At 41.6% G+C, this 25508-nt stretch overlaps 1 protein-coding gene across 2 annotated transcripts in view; it reads left to right on the top strand.

Moving 5' to 3' along the window:
* Positions 1 to 25508, top strand: part of malrd1 (MAM and LDL receptor class A domain containing 1) — a 131149-nt gene that overhangs the window by 34165 nt on the left and 71476 nt on the right. For both annotated transcript variants that reach the window (XM_061965787.1, XM_061965790.1), the window contains 5 exons: positions 478 to 634; positions 17000 to 17156; positions 17223 to 17333; positions 20098 to 20311; positions 20391 to 20638. In XM_061965787.1, the coding sequence (XP_061821771.1) occupies positions 478 to 634; positions 17000 to 17156; positions 17223 to 17333; positions 20098 to 20311; positions 20391 to 20638 (887 nt within the window). The remainder of the gene's footprint in view (positions 1 to 477; positions 635 to 16999; positions 17157 to 17222; positions 17334 to 20097; positions 20312 to 20390; positions 20639 to 25508) is intronic.

The following is a 25508-nucleotide window of genomic DNA, read 5'->3' on the forward strand; positions in this document are numbered from 1 at the left end:
CTTCCTCCCACCTCCAAAGACATGCACCTGGGGATAGTTTGATTGGCAACACTAAATTGGCCCTAGTGTGTGAATGTGAGTGTGAATGTTGTCTGTCTATCTGTGTTGGCCCTGCGATGAGGTGGCGACTTTTCCAGGGTATACCCCGCCTTCCGCCCGATTGTAGCTGAGATAGGCTCCAGCACCCCCCGCGACCCCGAAAGGGATAAGCGGTAGAAAATGGATGGAATTTGAAAAATCCCTCCTTTTTGGGACCACCATCCATTTGATGGATTTCACCACCAGGGGTGCAAATGAGACATTCTCTATCAGATGCAATGGTTTTCCGTATTGGGAACAATGATTTCGGTCCTAACTTGTTCACCAGTCCTCATATGGAAGGTACTTTTCCTTGTTCATGTCTAAAGAAGGGTAGAAATACAACACACACACACATACGTTATTTTGCTGTTTCATACTTGCCCTTTCCTCATCCAGTGGCACAGCAGTGTGATTTTAAAGCTGGTCAAAGTTGCGGTTGGAAGAATGCGGACGAGGCCCCGGTCTCCATGCATGCATTTCGCTGGGCACCCGACCAAGGAGAGAGCATTCATGCTGGAGAACAGTATCATCGTCCCTTCACTGACCACACACTGTGAGTATTGTCTTTCATCTATCATATCCATCAGATCAATATTTGGATTCGATGTTGCTTCTTCACCCAATTAGCACACTTTCATCATCAAGTTCCTCATTGAGGTGAAGCAGCTCTTTCTATCATCATGAAAGAAAAAAAACTATAATAATGTAAAATAAATAATCACATATAAACTGGGTTGGCATCTCACCAGTATAACGTTTGCAGAAACATTATTATTCAGCATGACTTTTTCATATGTTTATGTAAGTGTATGAAGGGTCAAATGGGACAGAATTAAATAAATACTGATATAATGAAATAATATAATACTTAATATTATATTGTTCCGGACCATAGGGTGCACCGGATTATAAGGCGCACTGCCGACGAATGGTCTATTTTCGATCTTTTTTTCATATATAAGGCGCACCAGATTATAGGGTGCATTAAAGGAGTCATATTAAAACACTTCCTTGTGGTCTACATAACATGTAATGGTGGTTCTTTGGTCAAAATGTTGCATAGATGATGTTTTACACATCATCTTCAAGCTGCTCTCTGACAGTCGCTACCGGATGCGCCGTTTTGTGGGTGGTCTTATTTACGTGGCTCACCTTCGAGAGCGTCTTCTCCCCGTCATCTTTGTTGTAGCGGTGTAGCGTGCAAGGACGGGAGTGGAAGAAGTGTCAAAAGATGGAGCTAACTGTTTTAATGACATTCAGACTTGTTTACTTCAATCAATAACTGAGCAGCATCTCCTCATTCGTAAACAACAAAAATGCCGGAAATGTGTCTCGTGAAAAAAAACCTTAGACCGGAACTCTCTAATAACTAAAGTTCCTTGGGTAAATAATGTAAACACACTACACCGGTATGTTTTAGCGCTTTCATGGCGAGTTTACTGACAGATATAAGTCAGAACTTTACACTACTTTATATTAGAAATGGCAACAGTGGAGCATGAATGTCCCATAACAAGAAGATAGAGAAAAAGAAGAAGCTTATCAACTACGGTGTCGGCACGGACTACAAAGGCGGACTAGCGCAATTTTTCAGGATTCATGCAGATCCCAAATACAGATCAGCGGGTACCAGAAGGTAAGAAAAGTTGCTTTTGCATAATATTGCGAACCAAAACACCAGATAATGTCTTACCTCATACACACACCATAATAATACTCATATGTTTAATGCGCCGACAATCCATCAAGCGGTGCTGCTTCATAGCTTACCAAAGTTGTACTAAAACATTTTGATAGATTTTTAATCTCCCTGAGCGCTGTGTGTAATGTTGAATATTTTCAAAAGAACATATACAATGTTGGCTTTATTTACTTGAGTCATATTGCCATCATAGTGCAGTCTTCACATACAGTATCTCTTATGTTTGACTGCCATCTACTGGTCACACTTATCATTACACCATGTACTAAATAAAATTGCTTCGAGGTCGGTAAACAAAACCAGAATAATCCCGTACATTAGGCGCACCGGCTTCTGTTGCTTGATCAACAGCCTCACCTATTTCTGCCCCTAATCACTCTTTATATTCTGGTGTCTTGCTGTATTGGTTGCTGGTCCATTGTTTGCTACACACGGCAGTTTGTTTGTTTGTTTTCTTGTTAGTTTTCATGCTACCTATGTTTGCCTATGTTGAGCTAGTACCAAAGGTGTGGGTTTTTGGCCTTGTGTTAAAGTTCAAGTAAAGATTTATCTTACCTGCAAGCTGCCTGAGGTGATCTGCATCTTTTGGAATCGCAAACATTTCACAACATGCCAACATACGACAGCATAATTCGTAAGTCTTTTGGTGTCATACATCAGATATATATGATAATAGCTTCAATATAGAGGCAATCTGTTCAAGATTCAAGATTAACATTGTCAAATACTTACAATTGTGTGTATACAGACAGTTGTAAGCTTTTGACTACACATGATAACTACCGTATTTTTCGCAGTATAAGTCGCACCGGAGTATAAGTCGCACCTGCGGAAAATGCATAATAAAAAAGGGAAAAAAACATATATAAGTCGCACTGGAGCCCGGCCAAACTATGAAAAAAACTGCGACTTATAGTCCGAAAAATACGGTATATGAGGTCGGACATGGGCATTACATCTTTTTAAGTGGCATTTCTCGTCATGTCCGTTGTGTCCTGAGCAAGACACTTCACCCTTGCTCCTGATGGGTGCTGGTTAGCGCCTTGCATGGTAGCTCCCTCCATCAGTGTGTGAATGTGTGTGTGAATGGGTAAATGTGGAAGTAGTGTCAAAGCACTTTGAGTACCTTGAAGGTAGAAAAGCGCTATATAAGTACAACCCATTTATCATTTATCATTTATCATTAAAAATGTCATTAACTTAGATTTGCTGATACCTGTAGAAACCCTGACAACCAATAAAGCAATGATGAACACTGATCAAGACATCATCCATCCCCATTTTATTTTAGGGCCAATTTTACAAACCTTTTATTGAGCAAAACTGATCACTGTGGGCCATAACCGCACCAAAACAAATGATCAGTCGTATTACCAGAAGCCACTCTCTTTCTCTTTCAATTGCTCCAACAGACACACACACTCGGCTCAGCCAGTGATGCATTTAAGGCCACACAAACATTTGGACAACTCCCAAACCACAAATAAACTAACTTCCAGATCGTTAAACTATGATGCGGTTCACACGCAGCCAATCTATGTCATTAACAGAATGTGATGCGTCCGGGTCACTGAATTGCAGGTTAGCTTATAGCTAAAAATGCAGCAGAGCACTGTACACCCACACTGCCCAATCACGTCTGTGCTTATTGATTTATTAAGAATGTTAAGTTATGGATATTTGTCATGAAATGCTGTTACCGGTACTAGATTACAGAAATGCTAAGAACTGTGTATTGATTTATTTTACAGACAAAAAGTTACAGGAACTAAACTGTATCCCATTCTTGTGCCAGAGCACAAGTCTCATTGTGCAAAATCTAAATGTTTCAATGTGAACAAAATGTGATCTCTGAAAATGGGTACATGTCTCAAATTCTTTCCAAAGCAAGACTCCCACTGTGACATACAAAACCCAAAACCAGTGAAGTTGGCACATTGTGTAATCCGTAAAAAAAAAACAGAATACAATGATTTGCAAATCCTTTTCAACTTATATTCAATTGAATAGACTGCAAAGACAAGATATTTAATGTTCGAACTGAGTAACTTATTTTTTTTTTGCAAATAATCATTAACTTAAGAATTTAATGGCCAAGACATTGCAAAAAAGTTGGCACAGGGGCACTTTTACCACTGTGTTACATGGCCTTTCCTTTTAACAACACGCAGTAAACCTTTGGGAACTGAGGAGACCAATTTTTTAAGCTTTTCAGGTGGAATTCCTTCCCATCCTTGCTTGATGTACAGCTTAAGTTGTTCAACAATCCGGGGTCTCTGTTGTGGTATTTTAGGCTTCATAATGTGCCACACATTTTCAATGGGAGACAGGTCTGGACTACAGGCAGGCCAGTCTAGTACCCGCACTCTGTTACTATGAAGCCACGCTGTTGTAACACGTGGCTTGGCATGGTCTTGCTGAAATAAGCAGGGGCGTGCGTCCATGATAACGTTGCTTGGATGGCAACATATGTTGCTCCAAAACCTGTATGTACCTTTCAGCATTAATGGTGCCTTCACAGATGTGTAAGTTACCCATGCCTTGAGCACTAATACACCCCATCTCAGATGCTGGCTATTAAACTTTGCGCCTAGAACAATCCGGATGGTTATTTTCCTCTTTGTTCCGTAGGACACAAAGTCCAGTTTCCAAAATCATTTTGAAATGTGAACTCGTCAGACCACAGGACACTTTTACACTTTGCATCAGTCCATTTTAGATGAGTTCGGACACAGTGAAGCCGCCGGCGTTTCTGGGTGTTGTTGATAAATGGCTTGGCTTTGCATAGTAGAGTTTTAACTTGCACTTACAGATGTAGTGACGAACTGTAGTTACTCAGTTTTTCAGAAGTGTTCCTGAGCCCATGTGGTGATATCCTTTACACACCGATGTCGCTTTTTGATGCAGTACCGCCTGATGGATCTAAGGTCACGGGCATTCAATGTTACGTGCAGTGATTTCTCCAGAATCTCTGAACCTTTTGATGATATTACAGACCTTGGATGGTGAAATCCCTAAATTCCTTGCAATAGCTCGTTGAAAAATGTTGTTCTTAAACTGTTCGACAATTTGCTCACGCATTTGTTCACAAAGTGGTGACCCTCACCCCATACTTGTTTGTGAAGGACTGAGCATTTCATGGAAGCTGCTTTTATACCCAATCATGGCACCCACCTGTTCCCAATTAGCCTGTTCACCTGTGGGATGTTCCAAATAAGTGTTTGATGAGCGTTCCTCAACTTTCTCAGCCTTTCTTGCCACTTGTGCCAGCTTTTTTGAAACATGTTGCAGGCATTAAATTCCAAATGAGCTAATATTTGCAAAAAATACATTTTACCAATTTGAATGTTAAGTATCTTGTCTTTGCAGTCTATTCAATTAAATCTAGGTTGAAAATGATTTGCAAGTCATTGTATTCTGTTTTTATTCATTTACACAATGTGCCAACTTCACTGGTTTTGGGATTTGTATTAGAAAATGACTGTCATGTCTGGGTAATCATATTTTGTTTTAGTCATGTCATGTTTTGTTCTGTTTAGTTATTGGACTCTTTAGTTTCTGGCTTTTCACTCCCTTGTCTTGTTTCCACAGTTACCCATTAGTTTCACCTGTTCCACGTTTGGACTCATTGTGCACTCTTGTTTGTCACCATAGCAACCCATTAGTTTTCACCTGTCACGTCACGCACCTGTTACACGTTTTGAGTCACGCACCTGTTTTCGTTAATCACGTCTGTAGTATTTAAGTTCATTGTTTTCAGTTTGTCTTTCTGGTGACATCCCCACATTTATGCTCTGCACATTTCTGACTCTTTTTTCATGTCCATCGTTCACGCTGCTCCTTTTTGTCCATGCCAAGTAAGTTTTGTTTATTATTGCCACAGTTAGTGTTTTTTGTTGTTCATAGTTTTTGCCTTTGTGTAAGTATTTGTTTTCATAGCCAAATTGTTTCTCCGCCACTGTGCGCGCTTTTCGTTTGTACTTTTTTTTTGTCCTTTATTAGTGTAAAAAAATAAATTATGTACTCTCATTGCCGTCTCGCCCGAGCCAACTTTCTGTTGCCTACTAGAAAAACGAAACCCCAGGACCAAGTCATGACAATGACAGCTGTAATCTATTTATTTTAATAGGCCTTTTAAATTGTTATGAAGTCTGCTTTTGGGACAGGTGTGATGGTGGTGCAAAATTAGGGGGAATGTGGCTCACCAGCCATGAAAGTACAAACTGCAGTCCTTTGATTCCTTTATACAGATTTTGTACATTTTCAAGTGTTGAATTCATATCATAATCATAACAGTCGTAATAACAAGCATGATGCGCTGCATGTATCATGATCAATATTCTAGTGACTTACTCGATGGACAGTTGTCCGCTAACAAGCAGATGTCATGTATTGCGTTTTATTTGCCTCATTGTTAGTACTCCTCCCTAAACTGTGCAGAAGATAAACAGTGGCCTATTTCTCCTTATCTGTTTTTATTGAGTGCACGCTGACAGCAGACAATGACTGCACTTTGACCACGTCCTCTCAGTCATTTCTTCAATGTAAGACACAAAGTTCGCTCCTTGCCCCATAACAACCTTCTAGATGGATGAGGCGAGATGGAGCAGGCTGGTGTCTTATTTAAAGCGAGGCGAGCCGCTTGCCCTGTGGGAATTTAATCAAGTGAAGAGGCTGCAGCAGCTTTGGGCACAGTGAGAGCAGGCCTGTGGATTGGCTATGGCCATTAGAGGGGAGATTAAACGCCTCGAGGAGATTGTTGAAGCTGTGATTCACACTTGATAGCAGCTTGGCAAGAAAATAAGTGTTGGGTAATGGTAATTACAACTATTAAGGAAATGTTCATGCTGCCTTACAGCTAGAAGTTAAAGCTAGTGGGCCAAAATTAAAATTAAACCCAATAATACAAGAACATTACCGGTTAGCATATGTTCACATTAGTGGTTGAAAATAACTAGTTTAGAAGTAAATACACTGTTAGCGGCGAAGTTGGTAGAGTGGTCGTGCCAGCAATCGGAGTGTTGCTGGTTACTGGGGTTCAATTCCCACCTTCTACCATCCTAGTCACGTCCGCTGTGTCCTTGGGCAAGACACTTCACCCCTTGCTCCTGATGGCTGCTGGTTAGCGCCTTGCATGGCAGCTCCCGCCATCAGTGTGTGAATGTGTGTGTGAATGGGTGAATGTGGTAATACTGTCAAAGCGCTTTGAGTACCTTGAAGGTAGAAAAGCGCTATACAAGTATAACCCATTTATCATTTATCATTAGTATCGCCGATACCAATACTGTTTCTGGTAATTATTACTTGAAACATGGTGAAATAATTTAGTGAATTTTCCTTTAGTCGGTATATTATAAATATGTTGAAACACAGAACAAAGATTGTATGAAAATACAAATGTTTTTATTAACTACAATAAACCCTTGTTTATAGCTGTTAATTGGTGGTCTGACTTCAAAGTAAGAATTACTAATTGTAAATTTAATATTTTCAATAGAGCATACTAAACATAGCCTTCTAAAAGCATATGTTTAATATTATGAGAGACATCTAAACGTGAAACCTCACCCAAGTAGTCACTTTTACAATCTTTGAATCTAATGTAGTGCTGCCTGAGGCTGAGCCAATCAGGGGCCATCATACTGAACAGCACACTAATTGGTTTAGTCTCATCTCGTGGCCAATACTAACACAGTATGGATTTATTTATTTATTTTGTTGGGCGGTGTAGCTCGGTTGATAGAGTGGCCATGCCAGCAACTTGAGGGTTGCAGGTTCGATCCCCGCTTCTGCCATCCTAGTCACTGCCATTGTGTCCTTGGGCAAGACACTTTACCCACCTGCTCCAAGTGCCACCTACACTGGTTTAAATGTAACTTAGATATTGGGTTTCACTATGTAAGGCGCTTTGAGTCACTAGAGAAAAGCGCTACATAAACATAATTCACTTCACTTCACTTATTTATTTATTTTTGCAATTATGCGTTTAAAAAATAGGTAGGTAGGTAGGTCTTTATTGTCATTGCACAAGTACAACGAAACTATGTTTTCAGCACAAACCCGTTGAAGATTAGACAAACAAACAGTGTACAGGGTTACAGAACAGGAACGCTAATGGTTCGCCACAAGGCGCCCCGTAAAAGATGGGAAAAAGGTAAGGATGAGTAAAAAAAAATACAATCTCGACTGAGCTCCTAAGGGAGCCCAGCCCCGAGTGGGGAAAAAACCTCCATAGCAAAGCACATATACATATTACAACGTACATCTCAAGATATCTAGCAACAGAGGTGAGGGAGTGGGGGGCCATGGTGGCGGGCTGCAGCTCTTCAGGCGCTGCCCATTCGTCCATCACCCCTATGGGATTTGCGTCAGGGGCGTTGGATTGGGGGTGGGGTATGTGTGTGTGGCGTATATTTTTTGTGGATGCATGTGCTATGCTGATGACACCCAACTCTACATGCCCCTAAAGCTGACCAACACGCCGGATTGTAGTCAGCTAGAGGCGTGTCTTAATGAAATTAAACAATGGATGTCCGCTAACTTCTTGCAACTCAACACTAAGAAAACGGAAATGCTGATTATCGGTCCTGCTAAACACCGACATTTATTTGATAATACCACCTTAACATTTGACAACCAAACAATTACACAAAGCGACTCAGTAAAGAATCTGGGTATTATCTTCGACCCAACTCTCTCGTTTGAATCACACATTAAGAGTGTTACTAAAACGGCCTTCTTTCATCTCCGTAATATCGCTAAAATTCGTTCCATTTTGTCCACTAGCGATGCTGAGATCATTATTCATGCGTTCGTTACGTCTCGTCTCGATTACTGTAACGTATTATTTTCGGGTCTCCCTATGTCTAGCATTAAAAGATTACAGTTGGTACAAAATGCGGCTGCTAGACTTTTGACAAGAACAAGAAAGTTTGATCATATTACGCCTATACTGGCTCACCTGCACTGGCTTCCTGTGCACTTAAGATGTGACTTTAAGGTTTTACTACTTACGTATAAAATACTACACGGTCTAGCTCCAGCCTATCTTGCCGATTGTATTGTACCATATGTCCCGGCAAGAAATCTGCGTTCAAAGAACTCCGGCTTATTAGTGATTCCCAGAGCCCAAAAAAAGTCTGCGGGCTGTAGAGCGTTTTCTATTCGGGCTCCAGCACTATGGAATGCCCTCCCGGTAACAGTTAGAGATGCTACCTCAGTAGAAACATTTAAGTCCCATCTCAAAACTCATTTGTATACTCTAGCCTTTGAATAGCCTCCCTTTTTTTAGACCAGTTGATCTGCCGTTTCTTTTCTTTTCTCCTCTGCTCCCCCCTATCCCTTGTGGAAGGGGAGACACACAGATCTGGTGGCCATGGATGGGGTGCTGGCTGTCCGGGGTCGGGACCCGGGGTGGACCGCTCGCCTGTATATCGGTTGGGAACATCTCTGCGCTGCTGACCCGTCTCCGCTCGGGATGGTTTCCTGCTGACCCCACTGTGGACTGGACTCTTACTGTTATGCTGGATCCACTATGGACTGGACTCTCACAATATTATATTAGACCCACTCGACATCCATTGCATTCGGTCTCCCTAGAGGGGGGGGGGTTACCCACATATGCGGTCCTCTCCAAGGTTTCTCATAGTCATTCACATCGACGTCCCACTGGGGTGAGTTTTTCCTTGCCCTTATGTGGGCTATACCGAGGATGTCGTTGTGGCTTGTGCAGCCCTTTGAGACACTTGTGATTTAGGGCTATATAAATAAACATTGATTGATTGATGTGTGTGTGTAAGCCTGCCGCGTGTCTCTGTTCCGCGGCCTTGATGTTGTGCAGCCGATAGTCAATCCAAAGTCAACAACAACAGGTGTGTGTCCAAGAAGGGAGTTTGTTGTGTCTTTGCCGCACTGTTCTTCGGGAGAGTCTCGAAGCCAGGGAAACAATCCAAGTTAGAATGTTTTGTATGCAGTGAAAATAAAATTTGCTTTTCACTCTAAATTGTCTATGACTGATCCTCAAAATTCATCCTGCGGGGCAGACAGTCTGATGTGATCCAAATCACAAGAGTGTCCACAGTTCTTCCCGCATCCTCCAATCATTTGTGGCAGCTTTGGGGTACTTTGAAGACTGCCAGCAACTTCCAATTTGTCGACAAACCAGAGCAACGCTTACTCCAATCAGCAGATGTCCTGTTGTCATAATTCCGAATAGGTGAATATCTTCACGTCCTCGACTGAACGGGTCGCCAGGCGCGCGGCACTCCTTCTTCTCCCAAGAGTCCGTAGTGTGTCGTTATAACAACAACCGCTCCGTCACGACAAGCAGGTTTCCCCAAACCCAAGATCTTGTCAATTTCATTGAGGCCATTGAATTAGTTCCAATGTTTAGATTTGGAAAGCAGTGCGAAAAGAGGCAACAAAAAAGTTAAAAGAAGACAAAGAAGCAAGCAGGAGAGATGAGGGAAGGGGAGCGTCCGCCCTCGATGAGTGCCAGTTTTTTGTTTTTGTTTTTTCTTAAAAATTTTTTTTATTTTTTATTTTATTTTTTTATGCTTAATTTAGGCCGAGAATATGTAGAATATGCTTTGAAAAAAATCTGCGATGGAGTGAAGCCGCAAGCACGATGTTGTGAGGGACGACTGTAACCGTGCAAAAATAATTAAATAATTCTCTTATTTATTTACATAATTTTTTAGGAAAAAAGGGACTTGTCCAAAATAACGTTACAATAAATGGCAAAAGAAATTGATTGCTCTCAAGTGTGGCCCTCTGCGCTCTTCGGCTGAGCAAGGGGAGAAGGAGGGGCAAAGTGTGCCTGAGTTAGCAGCAGAGAGAGAAAGAGTTGCGGTGTTTGCACAGACGGAATAGGTGAACTGTGAGGGAAATCGAGTAATTTGCTGAGTGTATAACGTCGAGAAATTGCAACAGAATTATCAATCTCATCAAAGTAGTATTGATCCGATACTGATGCTCGCCTTCGTAGTTCATGGCCATCTCCTACACACGCACATGCTTGCAGTGCACGTACCGAATATTCCGGACTATAAGGCGCACTTAATTTTTTTTTTGTTTTCTCAAAACTCGACAGTGCGCCTTATAACCCGGTGTGCCTAATGTAAGAAATACATTTCGTTGAGCTTACCCACCTCAGAGCTTTTTTTGTTTGGTACATGGTGTGATAAGTGTGACCAGTAGATTGCAGTCAAACATAAGAGATACATGCAGACTGCACTATGATGGCAATATGTCTCAAGTAAACAACATCAACATTTCAAATGTCCATTGAAAATATGGAACATTAAACAAGGCGCTCAAAAATCTATCAAAATGTTTTAGTACGTCTTTGGTAAGCTATGAAGCCGTACCGCTTGATTGATTGTGGGTGCATTAAACATATGAGTGTTATTATGGTGTGTGTATAAGGTAAGACATTATCTGGCGTTTTGTTTCACTGTATTGTGCAAAAGCAACTTTTCTTACCTTCTGGTACCTGCTGATCTGTATTTGGGATCTGCATAAATCCTGAAAAATTGCGCTCGCTGCCTTTGTAGTTCGTGTCGACACCGTAGTCGATAAGCTTCTTCTTTGTCTCTATCTTCTTGTTAAGGGATTTTCATCCTGTGTTCTGTGTTGTTGCCATTTCTAATATAACGTAGTGTAAAGTTCTTACTTATATCTGTCAGTAAACTTGCCATGAAAGCGCTAAAACATACCGGTGTAGTGAGTTTACATTATTCACCCAAGGAACTTTAGTTATTACAGAGTTCCGGTCGGACGGTTTTTCACGGGACACATTTCCGGTGTTGTTGTTTCTGGATGAGGAGATGCTGCTCCGTTATTGATTGAAGTAAAGTCTGAATGTCATTAAAACAGTTAGCTCCATCTTTTGACACTTCTTCCACTCCCATCCTTGCACGCTACACCGCTACAACAAAGATGACGGGGAGAAGACACTGCTGAAGGTGAGCCACGTAAATAAGACCGCCCACAAAACTGTTAGAAAGCGGCTTAAAGATGATCTGTAAAACATCATCTATGCAACATTTTGACCAAAGAACCCCAATTACATGTTATGTAGACCACAAGGAAGTGTTTTCAATTTAGAAAAAAAAAAAGAAAAAAAATGACTCCTTTAATGCGCCCTATAATCCGGTGCGCCTAATATATGAAAAAAGATCGAAAATAGACCATTCATTGGTAGTGCGGCTTATAATCCGGTGCGCCCTATGGTCTGGAAAATACGGTACTTACACAAAGCAATCCCGGAGACGCAAACAACAATATGCAGTCATGGCTTCCTGCGTGCAAGTTTTTGTGTAGGGAGAGAGGGTTGGATATAATTCTTGCAACTGGTTTGAAAGTTAGCATCCTTCCATCTGCCGTGTAATGGCAGCAAAAGATAACTTTAAGAAACGCTGGTTTCTTGCTCAATAAATTCCTGATAACCAACATCCTGTGTAGGGGACATTTGTGGTTTGCATAACTGGGCCATTTTTTTCCAAAATGTGTAACTCTGAGAAAAGAAATGAACCAAAACAAATGTTCCGGTATTGATGATCAGCTATGAAAAAAGTATCAAATTATATGAGCTTGCATGCAAAATGCTTGATATAAGCGCTACAATACAAGCAGTCGTACTTGCACAAAGATGGACAGCCAGTTAACAGCTAAATGTCTGCCAATAAGCACACTAGGTTGGTCTTTTCTTGTATTATAATCAAGTCATTTAAAAAAAGGTAAACATGGTAGACTACTACTTGCTAGCAGTTACACAACAGTTACACACAACAGCACCCAATCTAGACACATGTAATAAGTGTCTTTGATTGAACAATATTGCAGTCTAAAACTGCACATTTGCAAATATAAACAAGTATTAAATATTTGTGTGAATTCCCAAGCAGATTCTACACCAAAAAACGATCTATTTTATTATTATTCCGCCACAAAACATTGGCCCGCTCCACAGCCCACAGTTTTCGTCCGATCCGAACCGTTCAAGTAACAAAACGTTCGGCTCGATCGGGAGTTGTGATCTCCCCCCCCCCCAAAAAAAATATCCCAGAATTCCTAGTTTTCCAGGTCATTTTGTCCTTTAAAAATGGGCCATTTTTCAAACTTGCACAATTCCCACATTTCTCACCCAGTTCAACCGTTCCACCCTCCACACACTCCACTCACCTTGAACAATCAGACTACCATTTTCCATGTAAAAAACAAAATTCAAGGAATTCCCGGTTTTCCAAAGCCCTATTTTCACCTCTTCCTGGAAAGTTTTCACAGTCCACATTTTTCAACCATTTTTCAACATTCCACCTTCAAAACATTTTTTAGTTGGGACAACAAAAGTTATTCTTTTTTTTTTTTTTTTTGTACAAATTCCCGGTTCTCTCAAAATACCCATTTAAGTTTAAACTGTTACTACGTCAACATTTTTCAACCGTTTTGAAAAATTCCAACACCAACCCATTAATTTAATCTAAGACAATTGTTATAGTACCTATATTTAAAAAAAAAAATCCTGAAACTCCCAAATGTCTAGGAAATTCCCATTTAAATGAATGGAGTTTTTCATAGTTATACAATGCCCGAAATTCTCAAATATTTTCGTCTTTTTTTTACCCAATTCCAAACTTTCAACCATCAACCCACACTGCCCTTCACATATGTCGAATGTAAAACATGTTTTCTCTTTCCCCAAATTCCCGGTTTTCCAAGAATTTCCAGTAATTTTCTCCCTATTGACAATGAATTGGAAATATACAATCGACTGCATGTCCCACATTTCTCATCCGAGTTGAACCGTTCCAACATCCACACACTCCACTTATCCTGGACATTAAAGCCAGCATGTTTCCCGGCAACGTTACTTCTAAGGTGCTCGCCTGTGCAATTGCGCACTGCTCAAGCATCCTCTGCGCACGGCAAATCTATGCCACGCACAAAATCAAATTAAAAAATAAGCGCATAACAATTTTCGACACACGGACACGACAGAGAAAACAGTTTTCGTCATCATTGTTCAAATATTGTAACGTCTGTCGAGAGAAACATTAGTAAAAAAAATTATATCTAGAAAAACTGGTAATTTTCTGCAGTACAAACCAGACCAAAGGCAACTTTGTTATATCAACAGCAGCCACTCGCTCTTTCTCACTTGCGCCAACACATGCACATATGGCACTTAGCCAGTGATGCGTTTACAGCCACACAAAAAGTCGGACAACTCCAACACCACACATAAAGTGTCATTGCAGGTCGTTACACTATGATTTACCAATCAAATGTGTGCTTGTTCTAGTGTAATTTATTAGGAATCTTAATTTATAAATATTAATCATGAAATGCTGTTAGTATTTTAAATACATACTAGTAAAAATATATTTTTTACAAACAGAAAGTTGCAGGAATGTACACATGATCCCCTGCTTACATCTCATTGTGCAACATGTGAATGTTTTAATGGGAACTAAATGCAATGTCTGAAAGGGGTGCAAATTATTTCCAAAGCAGGACCTCCACCCAGACAAACAATACAAGTACACAGTTCATGAAAAACAATATTTTTTGTTATTGTCATTGTAAGTGGGCCTAAACACTTACATTAGAAATGGAAATGACTGCTGTCATTTGATTATAATAATAACAGAATGTTGTCTGTTTATCTGTTTTGGCCCTGTGATGAGGTGGGGACTTGTCCAGGGTGTACCCCGCCTTCCGCCCGAATGCAGCTGAGATAGGCTCCAGCACTCTCCGCGACCCCGAAAGGGACAAGCGGTAGAAAATGGATGGATGGATGGAGATTGAACTTGTTATTTAGTCAGGTTTGGGACAGGTGTGCTGCTGGTGTAGCCGCAGTGTGCACGTCTGATGTTGCTCGCATGGGCTCCACTGAATGCTCAGGGAGTTTTTGCATTTGCTCACACACGTGAAAAATTAGAGGGAACATTGTTTCCCGGTACCGAAAATTACCTGGAATTACCAGGAATTTCCCCCCACTGAAAATGAATGGTCAATATACAAACCTCTTCTTATCCCAACTTTCTCAATCGTTTCGAGCAGTTTTTACAACCACACACTCCACTCACCCTGGACATACAAGCATTTCAGTTACGCTCATGCATACCACATAGGGCAGGGGTCACCAACCTTTTTGAAACCAAGAGCTACTTCCTGGGTACTGATTAATGCGAAGGGCTACCAGTTTGATACACACTTAAATAAATTGCCAGAAATAGCCAATTTGCTCAATTTACCTTTAACTCTATGTTATTATTAATAATTAATGATATTTATCTTTGTGGAAACACTGTTCATCTTAATGATTTCTCACAATAAATATATATAGAAATAGATAAATATCAATATGCAACACTTTATTTTTATACTTTCTCTAAGTGCACATTTTTCAAATTGAACATTTTCAAATGATCACTTCTAAGACAGTCTTGTGAAATCACAATATCCCATTTTAACTAGCTAGCCACAAACATTTTTTAACAAATCATGAATTACTTTGCACCATGTTTGTACAAATAATAACTCATGTAAAATACAAAAGTCAACTCTCAAATTTTTAAATAAATCATGTCACACTTTGAACTGGACACCAAATCTGTTATGTTTTTTTGTCAGTTAGTGGGAAGCCTGGCATTGCATGCTGTTAACTAGTGTGTTGTACTCTGGTGTGTAACTTGACACTGCAACTCTGAGTGAGTCTTGCAGATGTGCATCAGTGAGGCATGTTCTGTGTTTGTTCTTGATGAAGTTCATGTCAGAAAAGGCTGATTCACAAAGATAAGGGGAACCAAACAGGCTTGCAACCTTCATAGCTGCTGCGCATACACCACTGTACTTTTTTGTGTCAACAAGGCACCAAAAGTGTGGTGCAGCCTGGTGGGCTTTGAGGTGGAGGTCATTTTGCAGTGTTACAATTTCAATCTCCACCTGTTCAGCATCCAGGCTGAATGTTGCACTTAACTGCTCAGCAATGCAGGATATGTCCACGTTCATGAAAGGATTAGAAATGAACGACACACATGGCTCAAGCTGATCCAGGTCACAAAACCTGTTCTCAAACTCCTGCCCAACTCTGTTTATGACCTGAGAGTAGTTTTCTGCAACTTTGTCAAAAGCCTCAGATTCTACAGATTTTCTAGATTTGCCAGAATAATTTTTTTTTAATTTTAATCATAATACGTTTGAAGAAATATTTCACAAATATTCTTCGTCGAAAAAACAGAAGCTAAAATGAAGAATTAAATTAAAATGTATTTATTATTCTTTACAATAAAAAAAATTAATTTACTTGAACATTGATTTAAATGGTCAGGAAAGAAGAGGAAGGAATTTAAAAGGTAAAAAGGTATACCGGTATGTGTTTAAAAACCCTAAAATAATTTTTAAGGTTGTATTTTTTCTCTAAAATTGTCTTTCTGAAAGTTATAAGAAGCAAAGTAATAAAATAAATGAATTTATTTAAACAAGTGAAGACCAAGTCTTTAAAATATTTTCTTGGATTTTCAAATTCTATTTGAGTTTTGTCTCTCTTAGAATCACAAATGTCGAGCAAAGCGAGACCAGCTTGCTAGTAAATAAATAAAATTTAAAAAATAGAGGCAGCTCACTGGTAAGTGCTGCTATTTGAGATTTTTAGAACAGGCCAGCGGGCTACTCATCTGGTCCTTACGGGCTACCTGGTGCCCGCGGGCACCGCGTTGGTGACCCCTGACATAGGGCATTCACACGGAATTGCAAATTCGAGTTATAGTTGCATACTACTTATACATACAAAGTCTCCCAGGTAGAAGCATATTAGAAAGTATCCAGTAACAAAATGTGTCCATCATTCAACTTAATGAATTATTTTGGCCAGTAGGTGTCCCCAGAATAATTTATCACGCCACTTCAACTTAAAAACAGCTGAAGTCCATTCCCAACGGACAATAATGAATAGGTTAGTGTCCCACCATTGTTCTCAGTTTGACTAATTTTACTTGATCAAACATTTCATACTACAAAACAAAAGTATGAATGATTCCTGCTGATGTCATATCAAATCAACATCTGTATCGGCCAATATTTAAGTCTCCAATATCGGTCGATCCTAGTCCACAGCTCCGTTCTCTGGAGGGTATGTTCAAACCACTACTGTGGTGACCCCTACTGACACAAGCAAGCACCGCTGAGTTGTGTTGCGTGTGCTTGTTGCAGAGGCAGCCCTGAAGGTTGGTACATGTGCGCCGACAGTTCAAACGGCGGCTACGGTCACACCAGCGACCTCCAGACGCCCGTCATCTCCTCCACTGGGCCACAGTGCACCCTGGTCTTTTGGTACCACATGGGCGGCTTCACCGTGGGTTCCCTGCAGGTGAGAAAGTGCTCATTGACTCGCCCGTCTCTCGTCGCTCCGGCAAGCCGTGCCTTGTCTTCTCAGGTGTTGCTGCGGCGCGGCAACGTCACTCACGAGGTTTGGTCTCAGACTGGTAACCAGGGTAACAAATGGCGGCGAGGAGAAGTGTTCTTGGGGCTGTCACGTGACTTTCAGGTTTGGACAAATCTTTACTCTCCAATACTGTTGTCCCGATACCAATATTTTGGTACTTTTCGATACTTTTCTAAATAAAGGGGACCACAAAAAATGGCATTATGGGCTTTATTTTAACAACAAATCTTAGGGTACATTAAACATATGTTTCTTATTGCAATTTTGTCCTTAAATAAAATAGTGAACATACAAGACAACTTGTCTTTTAGTAGTAAGCAAACAAACAAAGGCTCTTAATTTAGTCTGCTGACATATGCAGTAACATATTGTGTCATTTATCATTCTATTATTTTGTCAACATTATTAAGGACAAGTGGTAGAAAATGAAATATTAATCTACTTGTACATTTACTGTTAATATCTGCTTACTTTCTCTTTTAACATGTTCTATCTAAACTTCTGTTAAAATGTAATAATCACTTATTCTTCTGTTGTTCGATACTTTACATTAGTTTTGGATGAGACCACAAATTTGGGTATCAATCTGAGTGTTATAGTTTCACCTTTATCGTTAGTTTTTAAGCCAAAATGCGTCCGTTCTCCCTTTTCTGTCTACACACTGCGTCTGCTTGTAAGTACTCTGTGATTGTGCGCTGCCGAACATGCTCCTCTGCTCGTAAACCAGCAATGTCATGACGTGACGACGACTGAGGGGCGGGGGGGTGTTGGACTAATACTTTTTAGAGGTACTATACCAATACCGATATACCGTACAACCCTACTCTCCAACATACAATCGTCAGTCGAAGAACTGGTTGATCATCTGCTGTTTCAAATCGTCCAATTTTAGTCGACCAACTGGTCAAACTGAAGGTGGCAGTAATGCAGGATCAACAAGGGCAAACTAGACGCAGCCAAGGCTTTGATTCATCACACTGATGTATGCGAACCTTAAACCCTTAAACCAGGGGTCTCAAACTCAATTTACCTGGGGGCAGAAACAGGGTGAGGCTGGGCCGCAAGAAAAGATTTCTTAAAAAAAATATAACCTGCACTTTTTAATGAATTCACCTTCTTTGAATGGCTTTCCCGCTCTAGCAACCATCTCACTCACCATGTAGCTAGCCTTGACTGCTGCATCGCTTTTTTCGGTTGTTTTCTTGAAGAAATCTTATTGCCTCAGTAGACTGGTTTTAAAATTTGCAACCCGGTTCACTCTCTCATCTCCCTGGTATTTTGCATACTCCTCAGCATGTCTAGTTGTATAATGACGTTTCAAATTGTATTCCTTGTGCACCGTAACTTTCTCTGTGCAAATAAGACACGTCGGGGTGCCCCTGTGCTCAACAAAGGAATATTGAATCTCCCACTTTTCCTGGAATTGTCTTTGCTCATCACTAACCTTTCTCTTCAGTGCAGGCTTTGAAAAAGACATGTTTGGTGTTGTGGAATATATTTGTATTTAGCCAACGCACGGAGAATAATGTTATTTCCGCAATGTGTGTCGTTCCGCTTTTCCTCCCTACAGCAACACGGCGGTCGGTGGAAAGTACCGGGATAGCGAGCGCAAAAAAGTGACGGCTCCCGCAGTGTTATCTGGCGTCATACAAAAATATATGTAGTGTTCATCGTGTGAGGCAATGCAAATTAAACAATAAAAAAAAAAAAATTAACGGTTTGAATTGGTCCAGGTTATCAGGGACTTTATTACTGACGGACAGGTGTCGCGGTGTGACTGCAGCCAGGCACGTAAGACAACCCTCGTCTCAATGGCAACCTTTCTGTCGCTTTCACTCATTTGCCGCTTATCCACTAACGCTGGGGTATTTTGGAGCCAAATAACAAAAATCGTCTCTGTCTGGAGCCAACGTGGGGGAGTGCGGTAGAGTTTACAGTTACGGTAGCACAATTAGTCCCGAATGGGCTAACATCTCGACTCACGTCCGATTCGCCCAGCGACTCTCTGTCGGAGTATCAGCGCTGCGGTCCAGTGCAACACCGTTTTGTATTGTCGCTCGCCACTTCTCCCCCGCCCGGACTGTTTACGCTGGGGCAGGAGCGAGTGAGCAAGTGAGTGAGAGAGAGAGAGAGAGAGAGAGAGTGCGTGCGTGCGGGTCTCGTGGAAAAGCATCAAAACGTTTCTCTGCTTGCATCACGCAAGTGACATCAATGTTCGGCCCTCGAGAGCCATGTACCACACCGTGATTGGTAGATTACTTCAGGTCCACACACAACGTTGACCATACTTGCCAACCTTGAGACCTCCGAGGGCTGCATGGGATTCTGGGTATTTGTTCTGTTGTGTTTTGTGTTACGGTGCGGATGTTCTCCTGAAATGTGTCTGTCATTCTTGTTTGGTGTGAGTTCACAGTGTGGCACATATTTGTAACAGTGTTAAAGTTGTTTATACGGCCACCCTCAGTGTGACCTGTATGTCTTGCAGTCACTTACGTGTATCTACAGAAGCCAAATACAACATGTGACTGGGCTGGCAAGCTGTTAGTACAGGTTGTAGAGAGGCGGTGCCATCACGGCACGCCCTGAAATTCGGGAGGGTTGGCAAGGGTGACGCTGTCAAGTGCCGTTCATATAAAACTTGCGGGCCGCACGAACATTAAATTTTCATATTAAGGTGCGGGCCGCAAAATAACGTGGGCCGCGTGTCGGAGACCCCTGCCTTAAACCGTCCTCAAATCAGCGCCAAGTCAATGAAGTCTTTTTTGTTTTTTTCACACGTGGAAAGCTTCCACGTCGCCTTTCTTCCTTTCAAATTCGTCGCTTATTAGGGCGCTGCTAGCAAGAATGATGTTTTGGATGTTGCCAGGTGGTGTTCCGAGCCAAGAGGGGTATCAGCTACATGGGCGACGTGGTGATCGACGACGTCAGCTTCATGGACTGCCCCCCTCCGCTGCCCTCGGCGTTGCCGTGCACGCCCGAGCAGTACGCCTGCGCCAACGGCCGCTGCGTCCCTCAGGACAACCTTTGCGACTTCATCGACCACTGTGGGGACGACTCGGACGAGGACCCCTACATCTGCAGTGAGACCAGCACGTATTTCATTTACATTTTTTGAACTGCTTCACTTCTTTTTTTTTTTTTTTATCCCTCACCTTTCAGAGGGTTTTAGTGGACGCTGCAACTTTGAATTTGACCTCTGCTCCTGGCACCAGTGCTTGAAGGACGACTTTGATTGGCAGATCAAAGCTGGCAGCACCCCCACTTTGGGCACAGGGCCGTCCACGGACCATACTCTGAGAGACCCCGCTGGACATTACCTCTACCTTAAGAGCTCCTTTCCCCAGGCGGCCGGGAATACCGCCCGTGTATCAGGGCCTGTGCTAAGCTACAGAAGCTCCCAGTGCAAGGTGAGTCCAAAGTGCTGAAAATGTTAATAATGGCGTTAGGTAGCTAGCATCCATGCTGGAGATTGCTGATACAACACTTTTCTGTCAAAATGGAAATATCGAATACATTTAGTTAGGCAGGGCGATATATCGATTTTAGGGACAAATTCAAGTTTTTTTGTTGAAGACTGCTGTAATTTGGCGTCCGAGGGCCAAATGATAGGAAGACAGACTTTCAGTTTGTTGGAAGTGGCGTGTTTATTGACAAAGCATGTCTTAAACACGTGTAAAACCTAACAAAAAAATCAAAGTAGCTACTTCAGGCACCAGGCCACTGAGTTACTAGTTAGAGTGTCCGCCCTGAGATCGGTAGGTCGTGAGTTCAAACCCCGGCCGAGTCATACCAAAGACTTTAAAAATGGGACCCATTACCTCCCTGCTTGGCACTCAGCATCAAGGGTTGGAATTGGGGGTTAAATCACCAAAATGATTCCCGAGCGCAGCCACCGCTGCTGCTCACTGCTCCCCTCACCTTCCAGTGAGTGGAACAAGGGGATGGGTCAAATGCAGAGGGTAATTTCACCACACCTAGTGTGTTTGTGACTATCAGTGGTACTTTTAACTTTAAACAATCAAAAATACAAAGCAAATAATCTACTCACTCAAATCATGGAAGGAAAGCATGTGTTTTGGCATCAGCACGTCTGAATTGTTCACAACAAAACGGCCCCCGCTCATAACCTTTCTGCTCATTGATGACTTCCCATACTACCTGGCATGCGCAACTGCCCACAGGTTTGCTTACCAACATAATCTAACATTTCTACATGTCAAACAGTTAGCCTACAATAGCGTGTCGTCATCGTGTTAAAATAAAGGAACCCAAAGATACTATTGCTATCTAACCCTGATATCTCTCTGAACCAAACCTAAGATTAATCTAATTACAAAACAAACTACCCCCTGTGAGTTGGTATGATCTGGTGTTGTCTGTGATGATGTCATCAGCCTCACAAAACCAGGAAATACCTGGCGGCTCCGCCCTAAACATTTCTGAAGATGAGCTGCCACCACATGCAAGTATCTTGCAACAGTTAAATTCATACATTTGTCTGATACAAAATGAAACCAGTACTCTTATAAGCTAGCAAACCAATAACATAATGACGGGAATTAGACCTGTTGAGACGAGTGATGAGTACCAAGTCAATCCACTCTGTCAGAAAGACTATTTAAAAAATAAAAAATATATATTTTCCAAACAGGTACTAGGCATTAAAACAACGTTGAGAACTTGTTGAAGTAGAACCTGACGTTGAGCAACTGAAACATAACGTTGAAACATGTTTTTTGGCAATGTTTAATCAATGTTGTGTTGTCACGTTGATTTGACCATTGAATTTTGGTCATTTCCCAACCAATATTCTACAACACAAATACAACATTGAAACAACATGCTTTTTGACGACATTTAACGTCAGGTTGTGACTTTGATTTGACCTTTTGAAATTAAGTCATTTTTCAACCAACAAGGTGGATCCAACGTTAGACATCGTTGTCTCAATTTACAAATACATCTATTTTGCAACATTGGTTTAAAGCAGTGGTCCCCAACCCCCGGGCCGCGGCCCATTACCGGTCCGTGGATCGATTGGTACCGGGCCGCACAAGAAATAATTAGTTATTTCCGTTTTATTTCCGTTTGATTTATTATCTGCGCCCGAACCATCTTTTATTTTGAAAAATTACTGGATTCTCTCAGTTATATCTTGGTCACTTGAGCGCCAAAATTTAACCCAGCTAGCAAAATGAGTTAAAAACAGACGTCTTTGGGAAGGGGAAAAGGCACAGTGAAGAGAGAGAACAGCCTATGCCTTCCAACAAAAAGAAAGCTTTTAACAGACAATACCAGGAGTCCTACTTGAAATATGGATTTATTGCAACCTGGTGATTCCCACGCACCATGCATAATATGCGGCGACCGGCTCTCAAACATTAGCGGGAATTTTGTGTGAGACTGAGCCTGCGCCTTCATTCACCAAGCTGGTGCACGATCACTTGTCTGTGCTTTTAAAAGAGTTCGAGCACTATTTCCCAACTTCAAAGGACCCACGAACTGCCAAGGAATAGATCCGTGACCCCTTTTGTCAACAAACCAGGTGAATCCAGCATGTCTGTGCAAGATATCTGCTGGAGATCGCCAATGACGGCACAGCCTTAAAGGCCTACTGATATGCGATTTTCTTATTTAAACGGGGATAGCAGGTCCATTCTATGTGTCATACTTGATCATTTCGCGATATTGCCATATTTTTGCTGAAAGGATTTAGTAGAGAACATCGACGATAAAGTTCGCAACTTTTGGTCGCTGATAAAAAAGCCTTGCCTGTACCGGAAGTAGCAGACGAGTAGCGTGACGTCACAGGTTGTGGAGCTCCTCACATCTGCACATTGTTTACAATCATGGCCACCAGCAGCGAGAGCGATTCGGACCGAGAAAGCGACGATTTCCCCATTAATTTGAGCGAGGATGAAATATTCGTGGATGAGGAAAGTGAGAGTGAAGGACTAGAGGGCAGTGGGAGCGATTCAGATAGGGAAGATGCTGTGAGAGGCGGGTGGGACCTGATATTCAGCTGGGAATGACTAAAACAGTAAATAAACACAAGACATATATATACTCTATTAGCCACAACACAACCAGGCTTATATTTAATATGCCACAAATTAATCCCGCATAACAAACACCTCCCCCTCCCGTCCATATAACCCGCCAATACAACTCAAAACACCTGCACAACACACTCAATCCCACAGCCCAAAGTACCGTTCACCTCCCCAAAGTTCATACAGCACATATATTTCCCCAAAGTTACGTACGTGACATGCACATAGCGGCACGCACGTACGGGCAAGCGATCAAATGTTTGGAAGCCGCAGCTGCATGCGTACTCACGGTACCGCGTCTGCGTATCCAGCTCAAAGTCCTCCTGGTAAGAGTCTCTGTTGTCCCAGTTCTCCACAGGCCAATGGTAAAGCTTGACTGTCATCTTTCGGGAATGTAAACAATGAAACACCGGCTGTGTTTGTGTTGCTGCAGCCGGCCGCAATACACCGCTTCCCACCTACAGCTTTCTTCTTTGCTGTCTCCATTGTTCATTGAACAAATTGCAAAAGATTCACCAACACAGATGTCCAGAATACTGTGGAATTTTGTGATGAAACAGACGACTTAATAGCTGGCCACCATGCTGTCCCAAAATGTCCTCTACAATCCGCGACGTCACGCGCTGACGTCATCATACAGAGACGTTTTCAGCAGGATATGTTGCGCAAAATTTAAAATTGCACTTTAACACGGCCGAATTGGCATGTGTTGCAATGTTAAGATTTCATCATTGATATATAAACTATCAGACTGCGTGGTCGATAGTGGGTTTCAGTAGGCCTTTAAAGTCATGTTTTCCTGCACTACGCCTGCCATCTCTGCATCTTGGGGTTCACCACCAACAAATCACGACATAACGTCGACTTATTTACATCATCGATGATGTCAATTAATTGTACGTTCCATTAAACTTGGAAATTTGAAGCTGGAGCTGGGACTGATGAGCATTCCTGTTACGAAGTCGGAAATTAAGCTGGCCACGTCCACGAAATCTATTCTTGCGCTTGCCTTATCAGAATATATTTTTTATGGAAAAATGTGCACTCTTTCTGCAACCTTTCAACGATCTTTTGCTAGCGATGTGGAATGAACACACAATGATACACATGACAATTTTTTACTTATACTACAGCAATATAACCATAGATAATTGTCCAACTATACATAGTGTATGGCTGATTTAGTGCGACCAAAAAAATCGAAGTGCTAGTCACGGTTATTACAGAAGCTTCTATTATTGTTTACACACAAAGCAGCAATCTTTAAAGCCAACTCAGGAGTGTTGAGGACTTTCCGAGTAGGAAATCTAACCTCGTCGGGGCATTCCAGTTGAAGTTTCCTCCTAGGAACTCAGAAATTCCGACTTCCCAGTACAAATGGAACGCAGCATACCGTATTTTCCGGACCATAGGGCGCACCGGATTATAAGGCACACTGCCGAGGAGCGAGTCTATTCAGGTCTTCATTTTCATACATAAGGTGCACCGGATTATAAAACGCATTAAAGGGGTCATATTATTAGTATTATTTTTTAAATGTAAAATATTTCCTTGTGGTCTACATAACATGTAATGGTGGTTCTTTGGTCAAAATGTTGCATAGATTGTTTTACAGACCATCTTCAAGTCACTTTCTGACAGTCACTTCAGGATGCGCCGTTTTGTGGGCGGTCTTATTTACGTGCCTCCACTTCGACAGCGTCTTCTCCCCGTCATCTTTGTTGTAGCGGTGTAGCGTGCAAGGACGGGAGTGGAAGAAGTGTCAAAAGATGGCGCTAAATATTTTAATGACATTCAGACTTTACTTCAATCAATAACGGAGCAGCATCTCCTCATCTGTGGCTCACTAGATCGATAGATATTACTTTATTGATTCCTTCAGGAGAGTTCCCTCAGGAAAATTAAAAGTGCAACATCAAGGCCGTAAATGTGTACCGTGAAAAACCATCCGACCGGAACTCTCTAATAACTAAAGTTCCTTGGGTGAATAATGAAAAACTCACTACACCGGTATGTTTTAGTGCTTTCATGGCGAGTTTACTGACAGATATAAGTAAGAACTGTACACTACTTTATATTAGAAATGGCAACAGCAGAGGATGAATGTCCCATAACAAGAAGATAGAGAAAAAGAAGAAGCTTATCCACTACGGCATTGGCACGGACTACAGTGGCGGACTTGTGCAAATTTTCAGGACTTATGCAGATCTCAAATACAAATCAG

The sequence above is a fragment of the Nerophis lumbriciformis genome, linkage group LG07 (genome assembly GCF_033978685.3).
Source record: "Nerophis lumbriciformis linkage group LG07, RoL_Nlum_v2.1, whole genome shotgun sequence".
In the NCBI taxonomy this organism is placed as follows: domain Eukaryota; kingdom Metazoa; phylum Chordata; class Actinopteri; order Syngnathiformes; family Syngnathidae; genus Nerophis; species Nerophis lumbriciformis.